This window comes from Equus asinus, chromosome 5 (assembly GCF_041296235.1).
Source record: "Equus asinus isolate D_3611 breed Donkey chromosome 5, EquAss-T2T_v2, whole genome shotgun sequence".
In the NCBI taxonomy this organism is placed as follows: domain Eukaryota; kingdom Metazoa; phylum Chordata; class Mammalia; order Perissodactyla; family Equidae; genus Equus; species Equus asinus.
The window spans coordinates 41953983-41977332 of record NC_091794.1 but is presented as its reverse complement, the minus strand read 5'-3'; the positions used below and the strand labels follow the sequence as shown (position 1 = coordinate 41977332).

General features: G+C 38.1%; 1 protein-coding gene across 3 annotated transcripts in view; it reads right to left on the bottom strand.

The window, feature by feature from the left end:
* Positions 1–13829: 13829 nt before the first annotated feature.
* Positions 13830–23350, bottom strand: part of ZMAT3 (zinc finger matrin-type 3) — a 31806-nt gene continuing 22285 nt past the window's right edge. For all 3 annotated transcript variants that reach the window (XM_014838365.3, XM_070509401.1, XM_044771102.2), the window contains exon 6: positions 13830–21534. In XM_014838365.3, coding sequence (XP_014693851.1) covers positions 21326–21534 — 209 coding nt within the window. In that variant the 3' untranslated portion in view covers positions 13830–21325. The remainder of the gene's footprint in view (positions 21535–23350) is intronic.

Sequence of the window (23350 nt, the reverse complement as noted above, 5' to 3'; positions counted from 1 at the left end):
GTGAATCAGGAGCAAGGCATGTGGCAATGTCCTGGCCAGATACCTGACACACCCAACAAGAGAGAGGCCTCCCCACGAGCAAGGACACGTGTCCACATCAGATTCAGGGGTGACAACTCGAACAGAGACTTCCCTTGTCCCTGATCGAAGCAGAGACACTTCATAGAAACTAATTCAAGAGCCAGACTGGTTCAGTCACTCCAAAAGAATAATGTTTATAAAAATAAAACAGAAGACACTAATTATCAACATCTACAAAATAGTGCAGAGAGGTCCCATGTACCATCAACCAGTTTCCTCCAATGACAACAATTTATACAATATAATACAATATCAAAATCAAGAAATTAACATCCTTATTCCACAAACCTTATTCGGATTTCACTCATTTTATATGTACTCATCTGTGTGTTTCCATGTGTGTGTTTCTGTGCATGTGTGTAGTTCTATGTAATTCTATTACATATGTAGATTCAAGTAATATTATATTATGATTTATTACCATGGTATGACATAATTATGATATTGTAAGATAATACCATGATAATATTATCAAGTTTTAAATCTCCTGAATATGGTGATTCATTTTTTACACTCCCATGTTGTTGGTGAAGTTATTGAATTAGCATGATAGTGAAGCTTAAGCTCACTATTAATCAAAAAAATCCTATTTAAAATTTTAGAATACTCTTTATTCCCTTTAAATCAGCAAAGTTTTTTAACAGACGATATTCCACTTCAGAGTATGATAAGTCAGACATTCTCATATGCGGCTTTCAGGAGTCAAAATCAGTACAACTGTTCTGGAAACAATGTGTGTCAAGGGCCTTTTACTGTTTCTCTTCTAGCAACTACCCTTTTAAAAATGTATACTAAGAAAATAATCAGGGAACTGGACAATTATTATTAAAAAGTATGTTTACTTAGCGTTATCTATACCATTGAAAATAGTCAAAATGGAAAAAAATAAGGGATTAATTGAATAATTAAGGCTCATTGAAGCAATGTTATATTATAAAACAATTAAAAGTGGCATTTTTCAAGGACTTACAGCCTAAAGAGAATCCCCATAATAAAATGTTAGTAGAAATAGCTATAGCTCATAGCTCACATTTGTTTTGTGGAGATATGTGTTTAAAAAGTTCTGGACTTCTGCTTCTGGGAAGATAGAGTATAAGACTTTTCCCTATTCCTCCCACTGAGTACAACTAAAAGCCCTAGACATTATATGAAAAACAAACATAAGAATAATCAGAAAGGTGGAGAAAATAAGGCAGAATGGCTAGGAACCTCAAGACCCAAGGAATGATACGGTCATGAGGACCCTGGACTTTCTGTTTGCCTCATATGTCCCAGCCTCACAGTTAAGGAAGTCAGCCACCTTAGTGCAGCCACCAACAAGTGCAGATTTTTAAAAATCCCCAAGAAAAGCCTGCTCTCTCTAGCCAAAAGACTACAAAAGGGGGAACTAACAAGATTCAAAACTTTTAGACAATAACAGCTCTACTCCATCCAAACATCACAGAAAAAACTGTGGTCCCAACCCCACCCATGGCAACAAAGACTTCCACCCTCACCCAGCACCCCAACACCCCTGTCAGGGTTATGTCTCTGCAGGTCAAGTAGAGAGTCAACTTCCATCCCCCTCAGCCAGTTACAAGCCTTCCCTCCAGCAGGGTCAGTGGAGATCACATGGGAGCCTGGCCGTCCAACCCCTTTGGTGCCACTGCCTTCCCCATTGATGTGGTTGTCAGAGAAGACTTATTGATGAGTCGGGATCTTCATCACTGCCCAGTAGAATGAAAAGGACAGAGGAACGAACCAGTGAAATGAAAGATAAAACAATAGAAATTACAGAATCTGAACAACCAGAAAGAAATATATTTTTCAAGAATGAACATAGCCTCAGGGACTTGTGGGACTATGACAATAGATCAAACACTTGTGTCATCAGAAATCTAAAAAGAGAAGAGAAAGAAGGTGGGGCTGAAAAAGGACTCAAACTAATAATGGCCAAAAACTTCTCAAATTTGGCAAAAGACATAAACCTACAGATTCAAGAAGTTGAGAAAATCTCAAGCAGGAAAATCTGAAGAAATCCACCCCAAGACACATCATAGTCAAATTTCTGAAAATAAAAGACAAAGAAAACTCTTGAAAGCAGTAAAAGAGAAACGACATATTATCTATATGAGCAATTCAAAACAATTTGAATGACAGCATACTTCTCATCAGAAACGAGAAAGGAGAGAAGGAAATGACACAATATTTTTCAAATGCTGAAAGAAAGAACTGTCAACCCAGAATCTCATATCCAGCAAAAACAACCTTTAGGAAGGAAAAGAAAATCAAGACACTCCCAGATAAAGGAAAACTAAGAGAATTTGTCACCAGCAGATCTACCCTAAAAGAATAGCTAAAGGAAGTTCTCTAACAAAAAGGAAATGACAAAAGTTGGAACAATGGAACATCAGGAGGGAAGATAAAGCACAAGAACCAAAAATACGGGTAAACACAATAGACTCCTTCTGCTCTTCAGTTTTTGAAATTATGTTCAAGGGTTGAAGCACAAATTTTAACACCATCAGAAGTGGCTCTAAATGTGTATGGAGGAAACAGTTAAGGCAATTATAAATAGAGGAGGGTAAAGGATCATAACAGTGGGTAAGGTTCATATACTTCACTTGAACTAGTAAAAGGACACCATCAGTAAACTGATAACTTAGCTATATAGAATGTAGTACCTAAAGCAACCACTAAAAACGTTATACAGAGAAAGCACCAAAACACTACAGATGAATCAAAACGAAATCTAAACAATGTTCGAGTAACCCACAGGAGGGTAGGAAAAAGAAAACAGAAACAAAAAGAAGAGAGAACCAACAGAAAACAAAAAATAAAATTAAATCACAGATTTAAGCCCTAACATAATGATAATTATATTAAATGGAACTGGTCTAAACACAACAGTTAAAAAGACACAGATGGGCAGAGGGGATTAAAAATCATGACCTAACTATATGCTGTCTACAGGAAACTCACTTTAAATATAGCAATGTAAGCAGGTTGAAAGTAAAAGGATGGAAAGAATATACCATAAAAATATTAATTATAAAAAAGCAGTAGTGTCTATATGAATAACAGATAAAAACTTCAGAGCAAAGAAAATTACTAGAGACAGAGACATTATATAATGAGAAAGGGGTCAATCCTCCAAGAAGCTAGAGCAGTCCTAAATACAGATACACCTAACAATGAAGCTGCAAAATACCTGATGCAAAAAAATCATAAAACTGAAAGGAGAAATAGACAAATCTGCAATTACAGCTGGAGATCTCAACACTCTCAACAGTTACTAGAACGATTAGAGAGAAAATCAACGAGGATATAGAACTTAAAAGTACATCAATCAACCCGATCTAATCAGCGTTTATAGAATATTCCATTCAACAGCAGAATACACATTCTTTTCAAGTTTGCACAGAACATACACCGAGATAGAGCGTATTCTGGGCCATAAAACAAACCTCAACAGATTTAAAAGAATTGAAAACAGAGTGTGTCCCTTGACCACAGTGGAATCAAACTAGAAATGAAAAATAACAGGAAAATGTCCAAATGCTTGAAAGTTAAGCAACACTCTCTTCACTCCTAAATAATCCATGAGCCAAAGAGGAAGTCTCAAGTGAAATAAAAAATACGTATATTAAACTGAACAAAAATGAAAATACAACATAGCACAATGTGTGAAACATCAGTAAAGCTGTGCTGAGTGAAATTTATAGTACTAAATACATTCAGGAACAACGAAAACCCTCAAATCAATCATCTAAGCTCCCGCCTCAACAATCTAGAAAAAGAAGAGCAATATAAACCCAAAGCAAGCCTGAGGAAGGAAATAATAAAGAGAAGAAATCAATGAAATCGAAAACAGAAAAACAATAGAGAAAAATCAACGAGACACAGAACTAGTTCTCTGAAAAGATCAATAAAATTGACAAACCTCTAGCAAGACTGACAAAGATAAAAAGAGAGAAGACACAAATTACCAATATCAGGGAAAAAAATGGGTCTATCACTACAGACCCTGCAGCCAACAAAAGGATAATAAAGGAATACTATGAATAACTTCACACACATAGCAAACATTGACAACTTAGACAAACAGGACCATTGTCTCGAAAAACACAAACTACCACCACTCATCCAAAGTATCAAGATGTTGCCAGACTACTCATTTTAATAATGCCAGCAATAGGTTAATTGAAGCATTAAAACAATTCCTTCTTCTCATTTTCTTATCTTTTAAAACAAAACATAAATATTTCCTCTAAAGCAGTGTGGGACCCCTTCCATCAGGTTCACCTTATGTCCTTACTCAAAATGAGGATTTCTGTACTCAAGCCCAGGTTTGCTTAATCCAAATCACAGAGCGAGGCTTCCACTGCATGCTGAAGCTTGACAACTGCAGCCTCCATCTCAAGAAGGAGTGATGCCCGAAGAGCCCTCTGATTGTTTCCAGAATGGGACCTTTTACTCCTCGTTCTTGTTCTTTTGTTACCATCACATGAGTGAAAGGTAATTGCCACCACGGACTGGCTTGTAGCTTTCTCGGTAAGTCAAGGACAATGTGATACTATGGCAAAACTAAATATGGAGAAACCAGCCACCATAGGGAAATGGGAAAACCCAATTTTCATTTCCCACACTTTCTTTTCCATTCCTTACCTCGGTATACACTCACACTTTTGGTTGGTTTCTTTACTTCGATTTAGGCTCCTAAATGTGTTAAATGTAATAAGTTTGAGTATTACGTTCCCGAATCAGGCACACTGTCCTTCCAACACTCCACACAGCTATATTCCTGCCCGTGCTGTGTTAAATCAGTTGTGTGTCCCCCCACAGGATGGTTATGAGATGATGGAAAGATTCCTACAGACATCAAGGACACAAAGTTGCTTTAGCGGCAGAGGATATGGAAACTTCGAAGATGGATATACAAAGCAGATAATAGCACAAACAGAAGCAGAACTTCCCAGGTCCCCCCACACTCCGCAGGGAGATGCACTATTGTGGATAAGCCGCCCTCCTGGGCTGAGAACCTGCTAAACACGAGACATACTCTTTCCATTCCCATGGAGATCTGATGCTTGTCTGTTCTGGAGACCACCCAGGCTGTGCCTGACTACAAAACACCCCCAAATCCTTCGTAGGTGTTTACAGCAATGCTGGAAAAAGCAGAGGTCCTTTCTAGAAGCGTGCTCCCCCAGCCTGAGGCTTCTGGACAGTCTGAGGTCCATTCCTGTAACCATCATTTCCAAAACATGTCAGAGCTTCAAGCACTGTGGTTTCTGGAAGGGCCATAAGGAAAACCAACAAAAGAGGAGTCACGCCATCAGGCAGAAGTAGAAGTTGAGTTGCCAAGTACTTGACAATGTGCTGAGAGGCAGGCACGATGTTACTGATATTTTAGGAGCTTTTGAAAAACCAGACCAAGACCAATTTACTCTTCCTGCTTCTTTTTCTCACTCCCTAGTCAAATTTAAACAGGGTCGCTGCCTTCTACAATCACATTGGCTGGCCTTGTCTCCTGCTTCATTGAGAAAATTTAGGCCAGCAGACATAAACCATCTCAGCTTTCTTTTCGCTATTTATGTATTTCTACCTTAGCTTCCCTTAAGAAGCAATAAGACATAGTGGTGAAGAGCATGAACTCTGAAACCAGACTACCTGGCAACCTGACTACCTACCAGCTGTGTGACCTTGGGCAGTTACTTAACCTCTCTGTGCCTCAATTTTCTAATCTGTAAAATGGAGATAATATTAATACATATTTCACAGTATGAAGAAGAAAGGCTTGGGCCAGCCCGGTGGTGTAGTAGTTGGGTTCATATATTCTTCTGTAGCCCGAGTTTCACGGGTTTGGATCCTGGGCACAGACCTACACACTGCTCATCAAGCCATGCTGTGGCAGTGTCCCACGTGCAAAATAGAGGAAGATTGGCAATAGATATTAGCTCAGGGCCAATCTTCCTCAAACGAAAAAAAGAAAGGCTCAGGCCAGCCTTGTGGCACAGTGGTTAAGTTTGCACGTTCCACCTTGGCAGCCTGGGGTTCACTGGTTCAGATCCCGGCTGCCCAGACCTACGCACCGCTTGTCAAGCCATGCTGTGGCAGGTGTCCCACATATAAAGTAGAGGAAGATGGGCACGGATGTTAGCTCAGGGCGAGTCTTCCTCAACAAAAAGAGGAGGATTGGCAGTAGATGTTAGCTCAGGGCTAATCTTCCTCAAAAAAAGAGAAAAAAGAAAGGCTAACATTCACCAAATATTTTGAAAGCACTCAGAACAGTGCCTGGCACACAGTATGTACATATCAGTGTTTGCTATCATCATTCTAATCTCAGAGAATGAAGAATCCTTCTTCTTTAGAGATAAGCTCCTGCACCTGTGTTCCTAAAGCCACTATCATCATCTCCGAGAGCTGGCCCCATCAGTGTGTTCTCTACCTGCAATCTCTCCTTTTACCTGAGACCCCTCTCCTCAGCCTTTTAAGATGCTTGAATGTGGAGGAGTTAGGGAAGGGTCCGCAGAGGAAGCTAAACTGAAGCTGGCCTTGAAGACTGAGCAGGAATTTGCTCGATGGAAAGGAGGGTAGGAAGGAACCGGTGGGGTCTGCAGGAGTAGGGTTTCAAGCACAGGAAACAGCGCTAGCAAAGAGCTTTGACATTGCATGGAGCGCTTGAGGAAGTGGTCAGGGGCATCGTGGTGTAGAATACCTGGGATGAGTTCCTAAAGATGAATCTGGAAGGCAGGGTCACAACCTCAAATGCCTGAAGAGCCAGGAAGGTGAGATGAATGAGTCCAGTAAGCCAGTTACAAGAATCGGGAATGGAGGAGGTTTAGTGCTGGTTCCCACCTAGAAGCAGAGCATGCCACAGAGGCCGCAGCACCGGCGGTTCATCTCAGGAGGTGCTCCCGGGGAATGAGAGTGAGGAACCCGAAGGAGTGAAAATGAGGAGAGAAAGCCAGTCTGAGGGTGAATGGGGATCTGCTTACTGCTGTGGAAAATAAGGGCTCTTTTCCACCAGGGACTCTGGAGCAATGTGTGTAGAATTACTATGAGAACACGCCTCCAAATTATTCACCTGAGACATCAGAAGAAGGGCAGATTTATCAGCTGACTCTTGATCCTCATTACTCAAGAGTTGCCCCAAAGGGTATTAACACTTTCACACTTACAGGTGCGCACCTGTCTCAGAAAGGTTAATGGACTCCTTCCTGCCGCTCACTCTGCAGCAGCGGAGAAGCTGTGGGGCAGGGAGCAAGACTTAGAGTAACAGAGGCCCCGGGGGGTCCAGTGCAGGGGGTGCTGTTGCAAAGGGAAAGCTCATGCCCCATCCAAAAAGTGTGGCCACCACTCATTTAATCTGATTTATACAGAAATACTGGCCAATATGGCCAGAAATCCAAATTTTTATGTTAAATCCCTTGACCTTGGTCTCTTGGGAACTAATTCTAATTTTTCTAAAACACTGTGGGGCCAGAAAAAATATATCTGCAAGACAAATTCCGTTCTAGGCTGCTGGTTTGTCGCCTCTGTTTTAAGAACGCCTGGATTTAATTCTATGACGATAGGATTTAAAATTTTGGCAATGGGGAACCAGCGAAAGTTTTTTAGCAAAAGAATGTTATGCCAGATTTTATTTGGAAATACGCCCCTTCCACAAATGCTTGGCTCCTAACCTTCAGCCCATGAATTCCAAAGTGGCAACCACCTGCGATAGGGCAGCTACGAGGTGGCACACAAATTTCTCCTGAAATCCAGCACAGGCCACAGTGTTCCTAACTGGTAGTGACTTTGCAAAGTCCTTGAGCCCAAAGATGAATTTCTGTTTTCCTCGCCAGCTACCAAGTGATAAAATGGTGATCACGTGTAAAGAAACATGAGGCTGCTCATTGCCTTTCCTCGGTCCACTAAGAAGCTCTTGGCAGGAGGGCCTGTTGGTGAAATGCATAACGGCATTGGGCAACTGCCATCCCGAAAGCGCCCATCTGCCGAACACAGTGACTATTTCCTAAGGCCCTTGCTGATAACACGAACCCATTGGCTGGATACTGTCCTGCCAGCAAGCAGAGAGAATTCCCATGGAAGAAAACTCATGGGTCCTCCTGCAGAGGTGGAAGAAGGCAACAGAGAACAGCATCACCCTCAGCAAATACAAACCCCCCAGCTGCTGACGACGTGAGCCGCTGGCCCTTGAGGAGAGGGAGTCCTGACGCAAAAAGAGAGGCACATTTCTTGTCCCCAGGAAAGGCTTTGTCCTTACAGTTTTATCCATCTCCGACAGGACACAGACAACTAAGGCATCTTTTAAAATGTAATTCACAGCAGTGAACTCTTCAACTTTGGTCATTTGTTTTAATTCTCCAGAGTGTATTTTTCAGCTGTATCCTGGGTGAATAAATTCAGAGCTAGTGTATTGCACAGAAGAATTTACCAAATCTGGGAAGAGATGAGGAAATACAGTTAAATAAGAAGCACTATAATAGATATTAAAAGTAGACGGCATAGAAATTCTTCACCAGTAAAATGTGAAAACTGCATATTTAGAAAGACATAGAAAAAGGTTTAGAAAGGATAAACATTATGCTAATAATACTGGTTACCCCTAGGAAGGGAAAAGCAGGGTTGGGGAAATGGGGAGTTTAAGGAGTATTTCCCCTTTTCAAAAGTGTCTGAATGTTTGACAGCAAAAACGCATGTATGTCTACTTATGTAACTGAACATGAATTTGAGTAATGGAAAAAAAGAATTTCCCGTCTCTGAGAAAGTTCCTTCAAGTCACATAAATAGACTTTGCAATAGCCAATCCAGCACTATTTAAGCGCTCTGTTCTACAACTCATTCCCAGAACTGCAGAGTGACTGGATGGATGAATAATTAGCCCTGAGACTCCACCGGAAGAGAGAGAATTTTCCCAATTTTGACCACAATGACATTGTAGTTTTGAACAGAAAAGCCCACATCTCTAAGTGGACAGAGTCCCAAGTTCTCTTCCCTTGGGGAGCGTCGGCCTTGGGTACTCACAGCCCATGCCCTGTCGGGTGAGTGGGTGGCAGCTTCCCCCAGGAAAAGTCCCAGACTGGATGCCAACAGCAGAGTCGGCACAGCATCACTGAGCACACAGCAGAGGACCCGCACCATCCTGCAGAACATTCTTTCGTATTACTAACATTCTTCTGACTTTCTGATAAACTGCACGATTTCACTGAAAATTTCAAAGTATTCTTAAGCAGAAAGGAAATTTTCCAACAAATATTAAGAGAAATGATGTTAAGTGCTTTTTAGAAGATTATCTGTTATATGGTTAGTGCCTTACAAGTGTTTGTTAAGTAAATTAAACTCTATCAACTAAGAAGTAATTATGCTTAAAATAGGACAAGGCACTTGCTCAAATGTTTTGATAATTCACTAGATTAGAAGTTCCATCCTGATACCCCTGCCCACTCTAGCTCCTTCTGGGTAAAACCGTCCTTTCCGGAAAGCATCCCAGCAAAAGCCAAGTGACACGCATAATGCAGCCACGGTTGTTTTGGTCCAAGCCATCAATCTAAATCTTGGCTACATATTAGAATCATCAAAGGAGATTTTAAAATTCCCTGGAGACCCAGGCACACGCTAAAGCAGTTAAATCAGAATCAGTGGGGGTATGACCGAGGCACAAGGGTGTTTTTATTTTGTTTGGTTTTCACTTCCCAGGCGATTCCAACGTGTTACTAAGTTGGAGAACAACTGCTCAGATTTTCATATGCCCATGAGTCACCTGGGGACGTTGCATAAAGGTAGGTTCTAATTCAGTAGGTCTGGAGTGGGGTGCGGGATGCTGCATTTTTCACAAGCTCCAAGGTGATGCCTCAAGGATCCGGTTTCCAGGGTCTTCCATACATGTCTATGGAGATATGTATAAAAACACTCACTGCAGTATTGTTTGTAATAGGGAAATCTTAAAAGCCACGTAGATGTCTATCAACAGAGGATGAATTAATCACGGTATATTCAGACAATGACATAGCATTTAAAATTAATAAATTATGGCTATGTAGGTGACAGATAAATCTGAAAAACTATGTTGAGAAAAAAACAGAAGCATTTGCACATTATGATACCATTAATTTTGAGAGCATAAATAACATTATGTATTGTTTAAGGAAACATATGGTATTAATATAAGAAGATACATAGAAATAAATACCAAATTCAAGATTGTGGGTTTATCTAGGGAGGGAGAAAAGAGATTAGAATTGGGGAGGGGTGCACAGTGGGCTTCAGCTGAATCCATGTTTTATTTCTCCTAAAAATAACACAATAAAATATGGCAAAGTGTTAGGATTTGATAGTGCTGGGAGCTTGGTGATGAGTCCGTGTATGTCTATTTGGTTATCCTCTACATTTTGCACATAGGAAATTATAATTTTTCGAAGTTTTTAATTTATGTACACCCATGTCCATAGCAGCATATTCACAGTAGCCAAAAGGTGGAGGCAACCCAAATGTCCATGGACAGATGAATGGATAAACAAAATGTAGTATTTGCATATAATGGAATATTATTCAGCCTAAAAAGGAAAAAAATTCTGACACATGCTATGACATGGATGAACCCTGAGGACATTATGCTAAATGAAATAAGCCAGTCACAAGCAAATACTGTATGATTCCACTTATAGGAGGTCTCTAGAGTAGTCAAATTCATAGAGAGTAGAATGGTGTCTGCCAGGGGCTGGGAGCAGAGGGAGAAATGGGCGTTATTGTTTGCTGGGTTACAGAGCTTCCGTTTAGGAAAAGGAAAAGGTGGATGGTGGTGACAGTGCACAACAATGCGAGTGAACTTAATGCCACTCAACTGCAGGCTTTAAGATGAGGAAAATGATAAAGTTCATATTACATGTATTTTACCACAATTCTGTAAAGTTATTAAATTAAAACGTCATGACAATATATATGCCCATCAAAGAGGACCAATAAATGAAATTTTGGAAATCTTACACCACGCAGTCAAAAAGAATGAGATCCACATGTGCTGGTATAGAATGGTTGCCAAGGCACATGGGTCACTGGAAAAAAAAAAAATGTATGTATGGAATGCCAGCATTCACGGGGCCTAGAATCTCTCTGGAAAAGCACCTCAGAAGCTGGAACTGTGACTGCCTCTGGGGAGGGCAATCGGGGAGCACGAGGTCATGGGTGAGCTCAGGATCTATCTGTTGCAAAAACTCAGCTGAGTTTCTGAAAGGAGCAATTCTCTCAATCCATACTCCTGAGAGGGATGAAATAACTGGAATTCACATCTAATCCCCCAACTCTGAGTAACTGAATTTTAGAGCAGTTAAGTGACATGCCCAAGAGCACACAGGTGACAGAATTGGGACCACTTATCCTAGTATGTACTTTTTCTTTTCTTTTTTTTTTTTTTTTTATAAATCATGGTATGCCATGGAATATCACACCATTTTTTTTTTTTAAAGATTGGCACCTGGGCTAACAACTGTTGCCAATCTTTTTTTTTTTTCTGCTTTATCTCCCCAAACCCCCCCTGTACACAGTTGTATATCTTAGTTGCAGGTCCTTCTAGTTGTGGGATTGTACTTTTTCTAAATGTTAGAAATATTTAATAAAAGATTTAAAAATGTCTCCTTCTGTACTGCCAGTTTATTGAGGCAGAGAACATTATGTTCTTCCTCAAAGTAAATTACGTTTGGGAAAACTTTAGTATTTTGAAGTTTAGTTTTTATATCATCAGCATGGTTTCCATTTGCCCCGTATATAATTTTTTAAACTTTCAACTATCTTCTTTGATGAGAGATTTTTCTAGTCCTTTCCTTCCAGTCTGAGGCTTTCATTAACCAGTATTTTAATTAGTTCCCATGGCTGTTGTTGTTCACATACCGAAAAATGTATGGATAATGGATCTTTAAGTAAAATAGTCATTTTTTAAAAATCACCAAAAAATCACACTCATATACTTATATATACACATATATACATAAATATGTATCCTGATTCCCAATTCACCACTTTTCCCACTCGGCATACTTTAGCATTTTGCAAAAGTTGTAAAAGAACACGCTCCTCCACGTTTCCTAAAGACATGATGTCTGCCCTTGCTTTATTTACAGATAAAAACTCCTCTTCTCCACTAGGTGGCTTTTAGCCAAAGACCCTGTTTCAAAGGCAGCATACCAACCACATTCAAACTGCTAACTGTAAGACTTAGGGAGTCCACAGGGTGGCACTAGATACCTTTGGTCAAAGTCCATACCCTAGTGAGCTATTTCTAGAAAACAGGGGTAGAGAAGAGCCTCTGGCATTAGCAAAAGATTAAAAATTGAAGCTAATATTAAAGACATCTTGTTCCTGTCTGGAGGGACGGCTGCCAGCCAAAACACATTTGAAGCTCTAATTACATACTTAAAGACATCCAAAATACCAAGCAGAAGTTATAGACTGCCTATCCGCCTATGGCGGAGCACATTTCTTCCAGTGGCAAAGTTACATCTGTTCCTTTGGACATACTTCATTACAAGTATTTGATAACCTTACACATATTTCCATTTACTCCTCACTAATGCACAACCTCCCTCTCCCTCTCTGCAACACACACACACGGACATACACACACATATATCATGGAGTGTATTTTTAGGTGACTTTTTATCTTTTTGGTAAGGACCCAATCACATCCCTATTAAATATTTACATTTCATAATTGTTACTTATCTTCATCTTTTTCTAAGTTCCCAACTTTCAACAGTTTATGAATATCTCATAAATAGAAATAAAACTTGCTGGGTTAAGTCTCAACTCAGACAACAAAAATCTTAAAACTCATCACAAAAAGATCTATTTCTTACCTCTTTACAATCATATCAATTTATAATAGATTGGGGAAGTTCATCGCAAGCCTTTTACATGCAGGCAATTTTAAAGGATAACACCCAGAGTTATTCTATTCTATTCTGATCTTGAATAGAATTTCAGTGAACGCAAAAGCCTCAGAAATGTCCGAAGAAAGAAAAGCTGAAAAGCTCTAGTGGCTTAAGACTTTTTTTTTAATGCCCATTATCATGGCTTTCTTTTAAGCTAAAAAGCTCTTGGAGATGATTTAATAAAATGTGCTGATGCCTTGAGTATTTCACAACACAGAGACAGGCTCCATGTGATCTATTCATTTCATTCAGAAACATTTTTTTTGTGCAGACACAAGAATTTTTCCCACGACAGAAGTGTATGTGTCTTGCATCCCAATTAAACAGACCCTAACGTTAAGAACCTCCCAGGTCTATAATCTACTTTTTTGAATGAGCGTTGAAATTCAAAAGGACACTGCATACAGTAAACCAGAGTGCTTAAATGACCATATCCCAATAATATATTGGATACATAAGCTAATTACATTTCATATGTGAAACACCCAAAAGATTAACAGGTGTATGCCTTTTACTATAGGTTTATTTCCAGAAGCAGCAGTTATGGTCCTGCTAAGCCCAACTTTTCTCAGAATTTGAAGGGAAGATAAATTTTTAAATATATCAATAAAATGGAGAACTCACTCTAGTCCCAGGTTAACTCCAGCAATGCAGGGAGAGGGTAGCGTGGGAAGCTAGAACAATTCTACCGCAAACCCAAGAGCTGGCAACACTCTGCATGAGTTCAAGAAGTCCAAGGCAGATCGTGTGCAAACTGATGGGTGGGGAACCCACAGCCGTCGACCATCGGCATCGAAAATAACACCTCAGTGGTGACAATGTACCTTCTTCCCTTGATCTCCAATTATAACCAAACAATTTGCAGACAAGACTCAGAAACTGTTTTATTAAATTGAACACAAAATGCCTGTTATAATAACGTCAAGCCTTTATCAGAAATCATTACATAAGTGAGGATACACAGCCAAAATGAGCCATCAACATAAGCAGTGTAAATTTTAAATAACTTTCAGATTTCTATATTCAATATGCTGAAGAAAATAAAACCAAAAGAGCAATTTCAATTTCACAATTCACAGTTGATTGGTTTTAATCCCACGACACTTTTGTCATTTCTGGAGCCCCAGAACACAGATTTCCAAAGCAGTGACTGGCACTTGGCCCCAACAGCATACACAGATGTTAAGCCCCTGTACGACAGTTACAGAAAATTTTAGGAAGCAATCCCAGTTTCATACAGTTTGGGCTGGCATTTATAAGCTATATCCTTTACCAGAGATATTGTTCTAGTGAAATAGCAGAAGCGGTTTTAAAAGTGTGCCATGCCATTAAATGAAGGGTTCTAAAGTCACCCTTGGTTTTTCATGATTTTATTCTCTAATTTAAAACAATAACTGCACTAAGATGCAACCTGAACAGTGGAGGCAAAATCAGTTTGCTTCTGGATCTAGAGCATACATCCAAGAGAGGCAACTTATTGTCCTAGCAAATACAGGGAATGCATTAGAGCAGAGTTGGACATCTCTAGTAAGGCATTTCAAAGCAGACACACCATACCCAAACTAAACAGATGATGATCAGCCGAGGATACCACAAGGTGAACACCAAGGAACAGAGAATCAACATGACATTCTTACAAAATGACACACTGATTTACAAAACCACAGAAAGGTGCTCAAGTAGCAAAAGAAGGAGAAACGACAACTAGCCACTCTAAAAGAGTTTTGTTCCTGGAAATGCCAGATTTGCAGAGTAGAAATAAACTTTATATGTGCTTTGCACAAGGATAATATCATTCATCCTGACACATGGGGTTACTTTTCCTTAAAAAAATATATCATGTAAAGAATATACATGTAATCAGTGATAGAGAACATCTGTTGTCACTAGTGAGGGGGTCACTTAAGCACTTACAAAGAAAGAGCATTGTGTGAATCATGGTCATTTAAATGTAAAAAGAAATTTGATGAAAACTGCATTATTAGTATTCAACAGTGAAGTGAAATATTGAGCAATTGCATTGGCTTATTGAGGAATGTGACCATGAAAACATCCTTAAGTTCAAAGAATCATGAGATGCCTAAAAATGAAAGTCTAATTAGTAAAAATACATATTTTCATTTTAAGGGCCCCAAAGGAAGTGTTCAGCTATTTTGGAAGCCGTGAATATGAACAAACAAGCACAAGAATATGAATCAGGAATACTGACGTTTCAATTCTGACTTATCCATTCAATCTTCATGACCTGGAGCAAGTTGCTTAAATTCTTCAGATTTTGTCCACAAAAAATTGACACAAAAATAAAGGCATATGTCAAAAAATTTTTCTAAACAGTACTAGAATAAAGCTAAAGATGGTTACTAAGGCTCACAATTTCAACAACTCATTGTACAGTACAATCGTTTTTAATCTTGCTAATTATGGCTAGAGGAAGCATGGGCAATTACAATTCTCAGGGAATGCAAAGGCTTTGGATAAATTAATGGTTTCAACTTTCTAAACCATTTAATCTGTTTTCTAGAGTTGTTTAAAACAGCTAACCATCTACGGGTTTGACTCTACTCCTCTCTACTTTCTGGCAGAACAGGTGACAATCACGAAAGGAGACGTGATAACATGGAGAAAAGCAGCAATAGGTTGAAATGAGGTATAAGGCTGATTTAATAAACCCCAATCAGTAATTTACAGTTTCTTAAAGAAGCTGCATAGTTCATAATACGTCATAAGAAGAGGGGTAAAGAAAAAATTCTTATCATGAAACTTTAAAATGTATGACAACTAAGCTTTTCAAATGACCAACACCAGAAAACTTCGGTTTGAAAAGCTGTCTTCCCTCCCTCTAAGCACATACAAAAACAGAAACTGGAAGGCTTAAGTCCACAGGAGAAAAAACTGTATCTTAATTGGCTCAGGTTATCAACTTCATACACTGCTTTTTAAAAGATAATATTTAAAAAAATATTAAAGTTAATGACATTTATGCTGAAGTGTTTAAAGGAAATGTATTGTCTGAAATTTACATCAAAATATATAAATTAAAAAAAACTCCATGGATTGATGGATGAATAGAGAAATGGACGGATATACGATAATACAAGTATATAGTAAAATGTTCATGGTAGAATCTAGTGGTGGGTATATTGTAAAAATTTTTTCAACTCTGATGTATGTTTGAAACTTTTCACAATAAAGTGTTGAGGAAAATGTTAATATTTCTACAACAAAATTAATTTACAAATGTGTTTTAAAAACTCAAAGTACTCAATTTAGAATTTTAAATTAATTGAAGTAGGGAAAATTTTGCTTTAAAAGGCCTCAAATCTGATTTGTGAAGATGCCTTTTTTTAACATAGAGATGAACTAACACAATAAATCTTGTGAAAAGCAATCTCTTCACATACTTCATTTGCAAATACATAATTTTCTCCTCTCTATAGAATAGACAAGTTTGAAAAAGACCACTGGAATAATGTTTTCCCAAAAATCGGCAGCAAGCTCCTCCCCAACCCCCCTCTCTATCATTCACTAAATATAAATGTAACACAGATCAAGGTGAAAAATAATCTATGACTGTTGCCCAACCTGGGACAACTGGATTCATTTTCAGGGTGTACAGTTCCTGATCAATAATGGTAGTTTTATTCAATATCAAATTGAGATTGCATTAAGGAAAAAAAAAAGATGTAGAACACAGAATCCACGCCAACCTTTGCTATTCCAAGCTCCTGTTTTATGAATTGTGAATAATGGCAATAATTCTATTGACTCTTCTCTCTGTGAAATGCGAAAACTTGCTAAAGGCACTCATATTCTGGGCTTAACGGAGACAGGGTCCCATAGGACCATAAGCCAGTATGTTTTTTGGTAGCGACCCAGAATGGGAGTTTACAAATGATTCTCCCATTCATAATGGGAAGAAAAAGTCAAACAGCTATCAGTAGAAATGTCAAATGAGAGGCTATTTACACAGCTATGTGTCCATTCAGCTAGACTGACAGTAACAGCTCACAATGTTAGGAATCCACCGCCAAAAACAAAAGCAACAACAAAACACTCTTTATTATGTAAGAAACTCCTAACCTGGCTGGTTAAACAAAAAGAAAAAATAGGTGGTAAGTTGGAATATTTTTTAAACATCTGTTCAAAGCCTGCATTAAATTTCTGCCTATATGGACAAAACATTTCTCTATTTCTAAAGCAGCTCTAACATCCTTAGTATATGACTCACCAAGTGCTTTAGAGAGCACTTCCAGCCTAAATTCCGACACTAAGGAAACAAAAGAGATTCAGTTTCAAACCCAGCATCCCTAAGCCTGTCTGTGAAGGATACCGTGTTGAACGGTTCCATGTGTCCCCTGACACAAGCAAGACTCATTTACATAGGTCACTGGACAGTCCTCAAACTGTCGTTGCTCATAGTCTCAGCCAATTCAGGCGTGAAAGAATCAAATTCCACTGCTAATCCTTCAAATCTATCTACAGAGGAAGATTTAACCAAATATACATATATGTTTATATATATAGATAGATAGATAGATATAGTCATGCGACACTTAACAGGGATACGTTCTGAGAAATGCAGCATTAGGCAATTTTGTCACTGTGCAAAGATCATAGAGTGTACGTACACACACCTAGATGTATAGCCTACTACACACCTAGGCCACATGGTACTAATCTTGGGGGACCACCATCGTATATGCAGTCCATCGTTGACCAAAACATCACTATGTGGCTCATGACTGTATATATGTTTATATATAAACATGAAATATATATATATATATATATATATATATATTTCTCCTTTTACCCTTGTTCAAAGTGTAGATATGGTAGCTATAAGCAAGCATACTAGTTCTGTAGAACAGCTTTGTAAAATAAGGTGGAAGATCTCATGCTTCCCTTTAGCTGTTTAAGTCAGAGGGACATAGGTTGATCTCAGACAGCCACACTTCTTCATTCAATCTCAGGGTTTCAAAAATCTTAAATGGTTTTCTAAGTTTACCAACTAATTAGAAGAGGAAATAGTGAAGAAGAGTTGAAGAAGGAACTTTTTCAAAATGAATGGTATAAAAAAATATTCACCTTGCAGAATTCAGTGCAATAACAGACAAGCAGACAAACAATCATAATAAACAACATGCACCTATTTACAAGTTGCAGCACGTGATATACAAAGACGAGACCAACAAACTATTTTCTGGTCAGTGTCGAGTCAAAAGGATTACATGGCACACTCAGTTTTGTAGCTTAACTTTTTGAAAAAAGCATTTCGAAGGCATATGCAATCCAATCTTTTAATTGGAACATGGAATTATTCCTTTATGACTTTTTGCCCTCAATATCTTAGAAGAGGTCCTAAATGTTGTCTTCTAACATTGATTCTGAATGACAACTCACATGAAAATATTCACAGAGAAAAGAGACCTGGATGCTATGAGTTCTTGCAGATGATTACTGAAATCTACTTAACTCATTTAACTAAAGGTTTTCCGTCATTTAGGCCTCTGTCCGTCCTTATATACAGCATATAAAAAGATACTAACGTGATTCCTGGGGAGGACAGGGAGCAAACGCTAAAGCATATTACAGAGCAGGACTGGACTTCACAAATGAAACCAACGGAGATCACGTACCACTGACTGCAGTAGTAACAGCCTTCTTTGACAGGGAAAAAACACTGTCTCTCAGGAATGCACGAGTATGAGAAACTGTACCATGCAGAGATGTATTTATTTAGGCATTTCCTTTCTGGCAACCTCTGTCACCCTTTGTTTCACCTATGGAACACAGGAGAATTTTGCAAGGTAACAAGCCCAAAACACAACCCGCTGTCATAGGGATCTGAGATTCTTTGGGAGGGATGTGTATGTAACCTCTATAAATGATCATGGAACTTTGCATGGAACATCAACTTCCTAGAGTTTGGAAATCAAGGAGCAAACCGAGTATTGTAGGCAATATGGTATCTAAAGTGTCGTATAAAACAAACACATAGCTCTCTTTTAGTGCAAAGAAATACAGCAAGTAAGAAGGAACACTATAAATCTAACTTTTTCCTTTAAAAGAAGATGCATCTATGCATTCATAACATCCATTAAGGGCACTGGGAGACTGGAAACCTGAATACACAAGGCCAGGAAAAACATCAAGGCCTTAAGTCCACTGCTTTTTGTATAAATATCATGAAATCATTAAGTGGGCAGAGCGGGGGAAACCCTTCCTTTAGTTTTATTTGTAAAGCAAAAACTGAAAGTGAATGAATGCCACTTTTACAAAATGTAAATTCTTATCCACAATCTTTTACTATTTTCTGAAATAAGGATTCAATGGAATCTTCTCTATGGTATCACATAAAACTATATACACATAGTTTTATATATATATGTGTGCGTGTGTGTGTATATATATACATACATACATGCATACACACACATACACAGAGAGAGAGGGGGGAAAAAATGAGATTTTTAAATAATCATAGAACCAAGTGGCCAGCACTATAGTATTAAAATCTACCAAAAAATTATACTTAGCAGCAAAATGAGTAACCTACTAACCAACAAAATAAGCTCTAAATTGCCCTAAACTAACCAACTGTACTTTATAGATTACTGCAAAAAGAGTTTCTAGATTAAGAGTCACAGGTCTAGATAGAATCGCAACAGGACATTATTTCATTCTTCTGCGTCTAGAAGAAAAAAATTACTAAACAACTCTACTTTTCAAAAAACCACCACTTCAACAGAAGAGTAACTGTATATTGTACCAGAGGTTAATCACAAAACTGAATTTTAAGTATGGGTCTAGGTTGTTCAAAAATTGTTCAGAAGCATTAAAGGAAAGGAATGATGATTATAATTTCCCTTCTCTCCATCTCTTTGCCTACAGAATTCTCAAGGAAAAACAAGAGTTTTATATTTAATTAATAATATAAGCAATCAAATGTGAATTGACCATAGTGCAAAGATACTGCTCAATATAAACTTCCTGGTGAATGTGGCCTCTCAAAAGAAGTATGGATGAGCACCGGTCTTATCCACATAAATACAGTAAGTCGATAAAATACAGTTAGTCAAAGTTCATAGAGTGTTCCACTAGTTAATCTAGATATACACTAGAGCTTCTTATTTTAAAAACAGAAAACAAAAGTAATACTGCTGTAATTATCACATACCAAAATAATCAATAATGTATTTCTATTATCTTCATGGAAGCTGAATTATAAAGAATGAAACCAAAGTTCATGTATTTTTCTACTGGAAATGATGATACTGAAATTTGATTAACTTTTTAAAATTCCTCTCTATCTATGAAACAGTAAGGCAGTGGTATTTTTCAGGACAGCCAACAAACCAGCAAGACAGAAAAGAATGTAAGTAAAATGTAAGGATCAGTTTATCTGAAAAGTCTGCCAAAACAAATATCAAGAGATCTGAACTCATGATTGAGGCCATCATATAAATACATGTTACTATCAATGAAGTAACTCTAAACTGAAAAATCAAACACATCTTTACATTTCCTAAAATCAGTTGAAAAATATTTTTTAAAAAAATATCATATCTATCTTAAACTCACTGGATATTCAAATGTGAGGCTTGGAAACCCCACAACACAGCTGGGGCATAAAAATGAGCTTACTAGACAAGCTAATTCAACTAGGGGGAAAAAAAAGAGGAGGAAAGAAGGTGGCATTTAAACATGGGAAATCCACAACTGGAAATGAAGTTTCACTGTTTGGAAGTCCACAAGCACATTGGGAGTGTCTGAATCCAAGAAAACCTGCATTTCAATAATGGGAGGACATGATAAGGGGAAAAAGCATCCTGGGAGAGATTTTAATGCAGTTTACAACACTATATCCTACACAATCCTACAAGGCATTGAGTTGAGGTGATGGTTCTAAAGAAGCCTCAGGAAACTGAAATCTCTGCTTGTGTTTTTGTTGTGATCTGAAGTGAGAACTCAATAATATTCTTTACTTAATGGTACATAAAACTAAAATTACAAAAGATGAAATTTTCAAATAGTTAAAGCTCTAAGTAGTCAGGCTACTAGTTGACCAGATCTTGGTCAAGATAAAAAGTTATTTCTCATGGGGTAGGTAGGTCACATGCTCTAAGTAGCTCAACACAACGGACCTGCAAAAGCATCATGACCTAAGAAGCACGTTCTTTTCCTTCCCCAGTTTTGACATCTCATGGTACCACTGCAGGTTACACAACATTAAGCAGAGGAATGTACCCATATCAAAAGGACCACAAGCAGGGCACGTTGACAGAAGGCAAACAACAGGCAGGACAAGCTGCTCTATCTGGATACAACCATCACTATACATATCCCAGATTCTCCATCTCATTCCTGTACCGCTGTTCCGACACCTTGCTTTTATGTTGCTTGCTCTCCAAGTGCTGTCGGAATTCCACCTCTTCGCCAGCCCCAACATTACACATTGAGCAGTAAAACTGGCCACTGGGAGTAACGCACATGGCCAGATCACGTGGAATCCTCTGCCGAGAGCGGGGATTGAAGTAAGGACCTGGGAAAGCAAGAGATAAAAGTAATGCAGTCACTTCAAAATATTCACTAAGTGAATGATGACAGTTTGATCAATTATCACTGCAATTTGTAATTCTAAGTTCAAATTATGAAATTCACAGACTCTTAGCTTTAAATGAATGGGAAGCTAATGGATTTTTTTAAATTACAATTTTATACTAGTTCAATCTAAAAAGCTAAAATGATTCCTCTAACTATTGTCAGAAAGGTTATTCTGGAGCCAAACCCAAACTCTAAATGACAATGTCTCTAAGAAAGTGAATGCAATTTTAAAAATAATTTAATTTCCAAGCATTATATGGAAAGTTTTATAATTATACTAACTCCTTAATCCAAAAATTCTACTTCTAAGAAAATATTGAGAATTTTTGCATAGAGATTTATCAACAAGGACATTTATTTCTTTCATCAGTGTTTATAAAAGCTTTTATAGGTGGAAGTGGGGAGAGGAGAGATCAAAAAACACAATTTGAAAAATTATGGTAATAAATGCAATGGAAAATTATGCAGTCACTAAAAATAATGAAAACTCTTTAATTACATTAAAATGTGATTACAATATGCTATTAAATGAAACAAGACTATCACAAAATATGATCACATTTCTATTTAAAAAAATAGATTAAAATGACATACAAAAATGGTAAATTATTGATAATTTTTTCTTTTTATATAACTGACCTCTTAAGTTGGACCATTAGCTTATTAATTTTCTGCTTTTCTTTTCTACTATAATGTTTAAGGCTTTTCTCAAAATATTACTTTCACTGCATCCTATAAATTTTGATATATTTTTATTACTGTTTGGTTCTAGGAATTTTTAATTTCTAGTATAGTTTCTTCTTTGACCCATGAGTTGCTTCAAAGTGTTCTAAAATTTCCAAACTGGGGCCAGCCCAGTGGTGCAGTGGTTAGGTGCGCATGTTCCGCTTCGGTGGCCCAGGGTTCACTGGTTCAGATCCCAGGTGCGGACATGGCACCACTTAGCGAGCCATGCTGTGGCAGGCATCCCACATATAAAGTAGAGGAAGATGGGCACAGATGTTAGCTCAGGGCCAGTCTTCCTCAGCAAAAAGAGGAGGACTGGCAGCAGTTAGCTGAGGGCTAATCTTCCTCAAAAAAAAAAAAATTTCCAAACAAATACAAATTTTGTGGGGCTTTTTTTATTTTGGTTATTGACATTTCATTTACTTGTACTCTGGTCAGAGAACATAGTCTAAACTGCCTTCTGTCCTAAAGTTTATTTTATTGAATATTAATACAGCTATCTCAGCTTCCTTCATTTCATGTAATCTTATAATCTTTGTCTTTTAACTGGGACTTTAGTAAATTTACCATTATTGTAATTACTGATATATGTTTAGAATTTTATTAATTATATTACATTGTACATATCCCTTTCTATATATCCCTGTTTTCTATCTATCCCTTTTTTCTATGCTTCTCTTGCCTTTCCAATAAACTTCGTTTTTCACTTGTTTAACTGTTCACGTGAATGACCTGTGCTGGCACGTGTATGCCCTGCAGGCTGGGGCAGCAGGAGGATGAGGGATGACTCAGTCCTACTCTCCCTACTGAGGATAATCAGAAAATGCAGAAAACGTTCCTATAACCTAGTAGTTCTGAACTGAAGGTGTATGTCAGAAGCCCTGAGGAAGCATTTTCAAAACACACGTTTGCGCCGCCCTGTAAATTTACCGATTAAAAACCTCTCAGTCAGGGTGCAGGCATGTGTGTTTCATAAAAACTCCCAAGGTAGTTCTTATTCACCACACTGGTTAAACACCACTGCAATA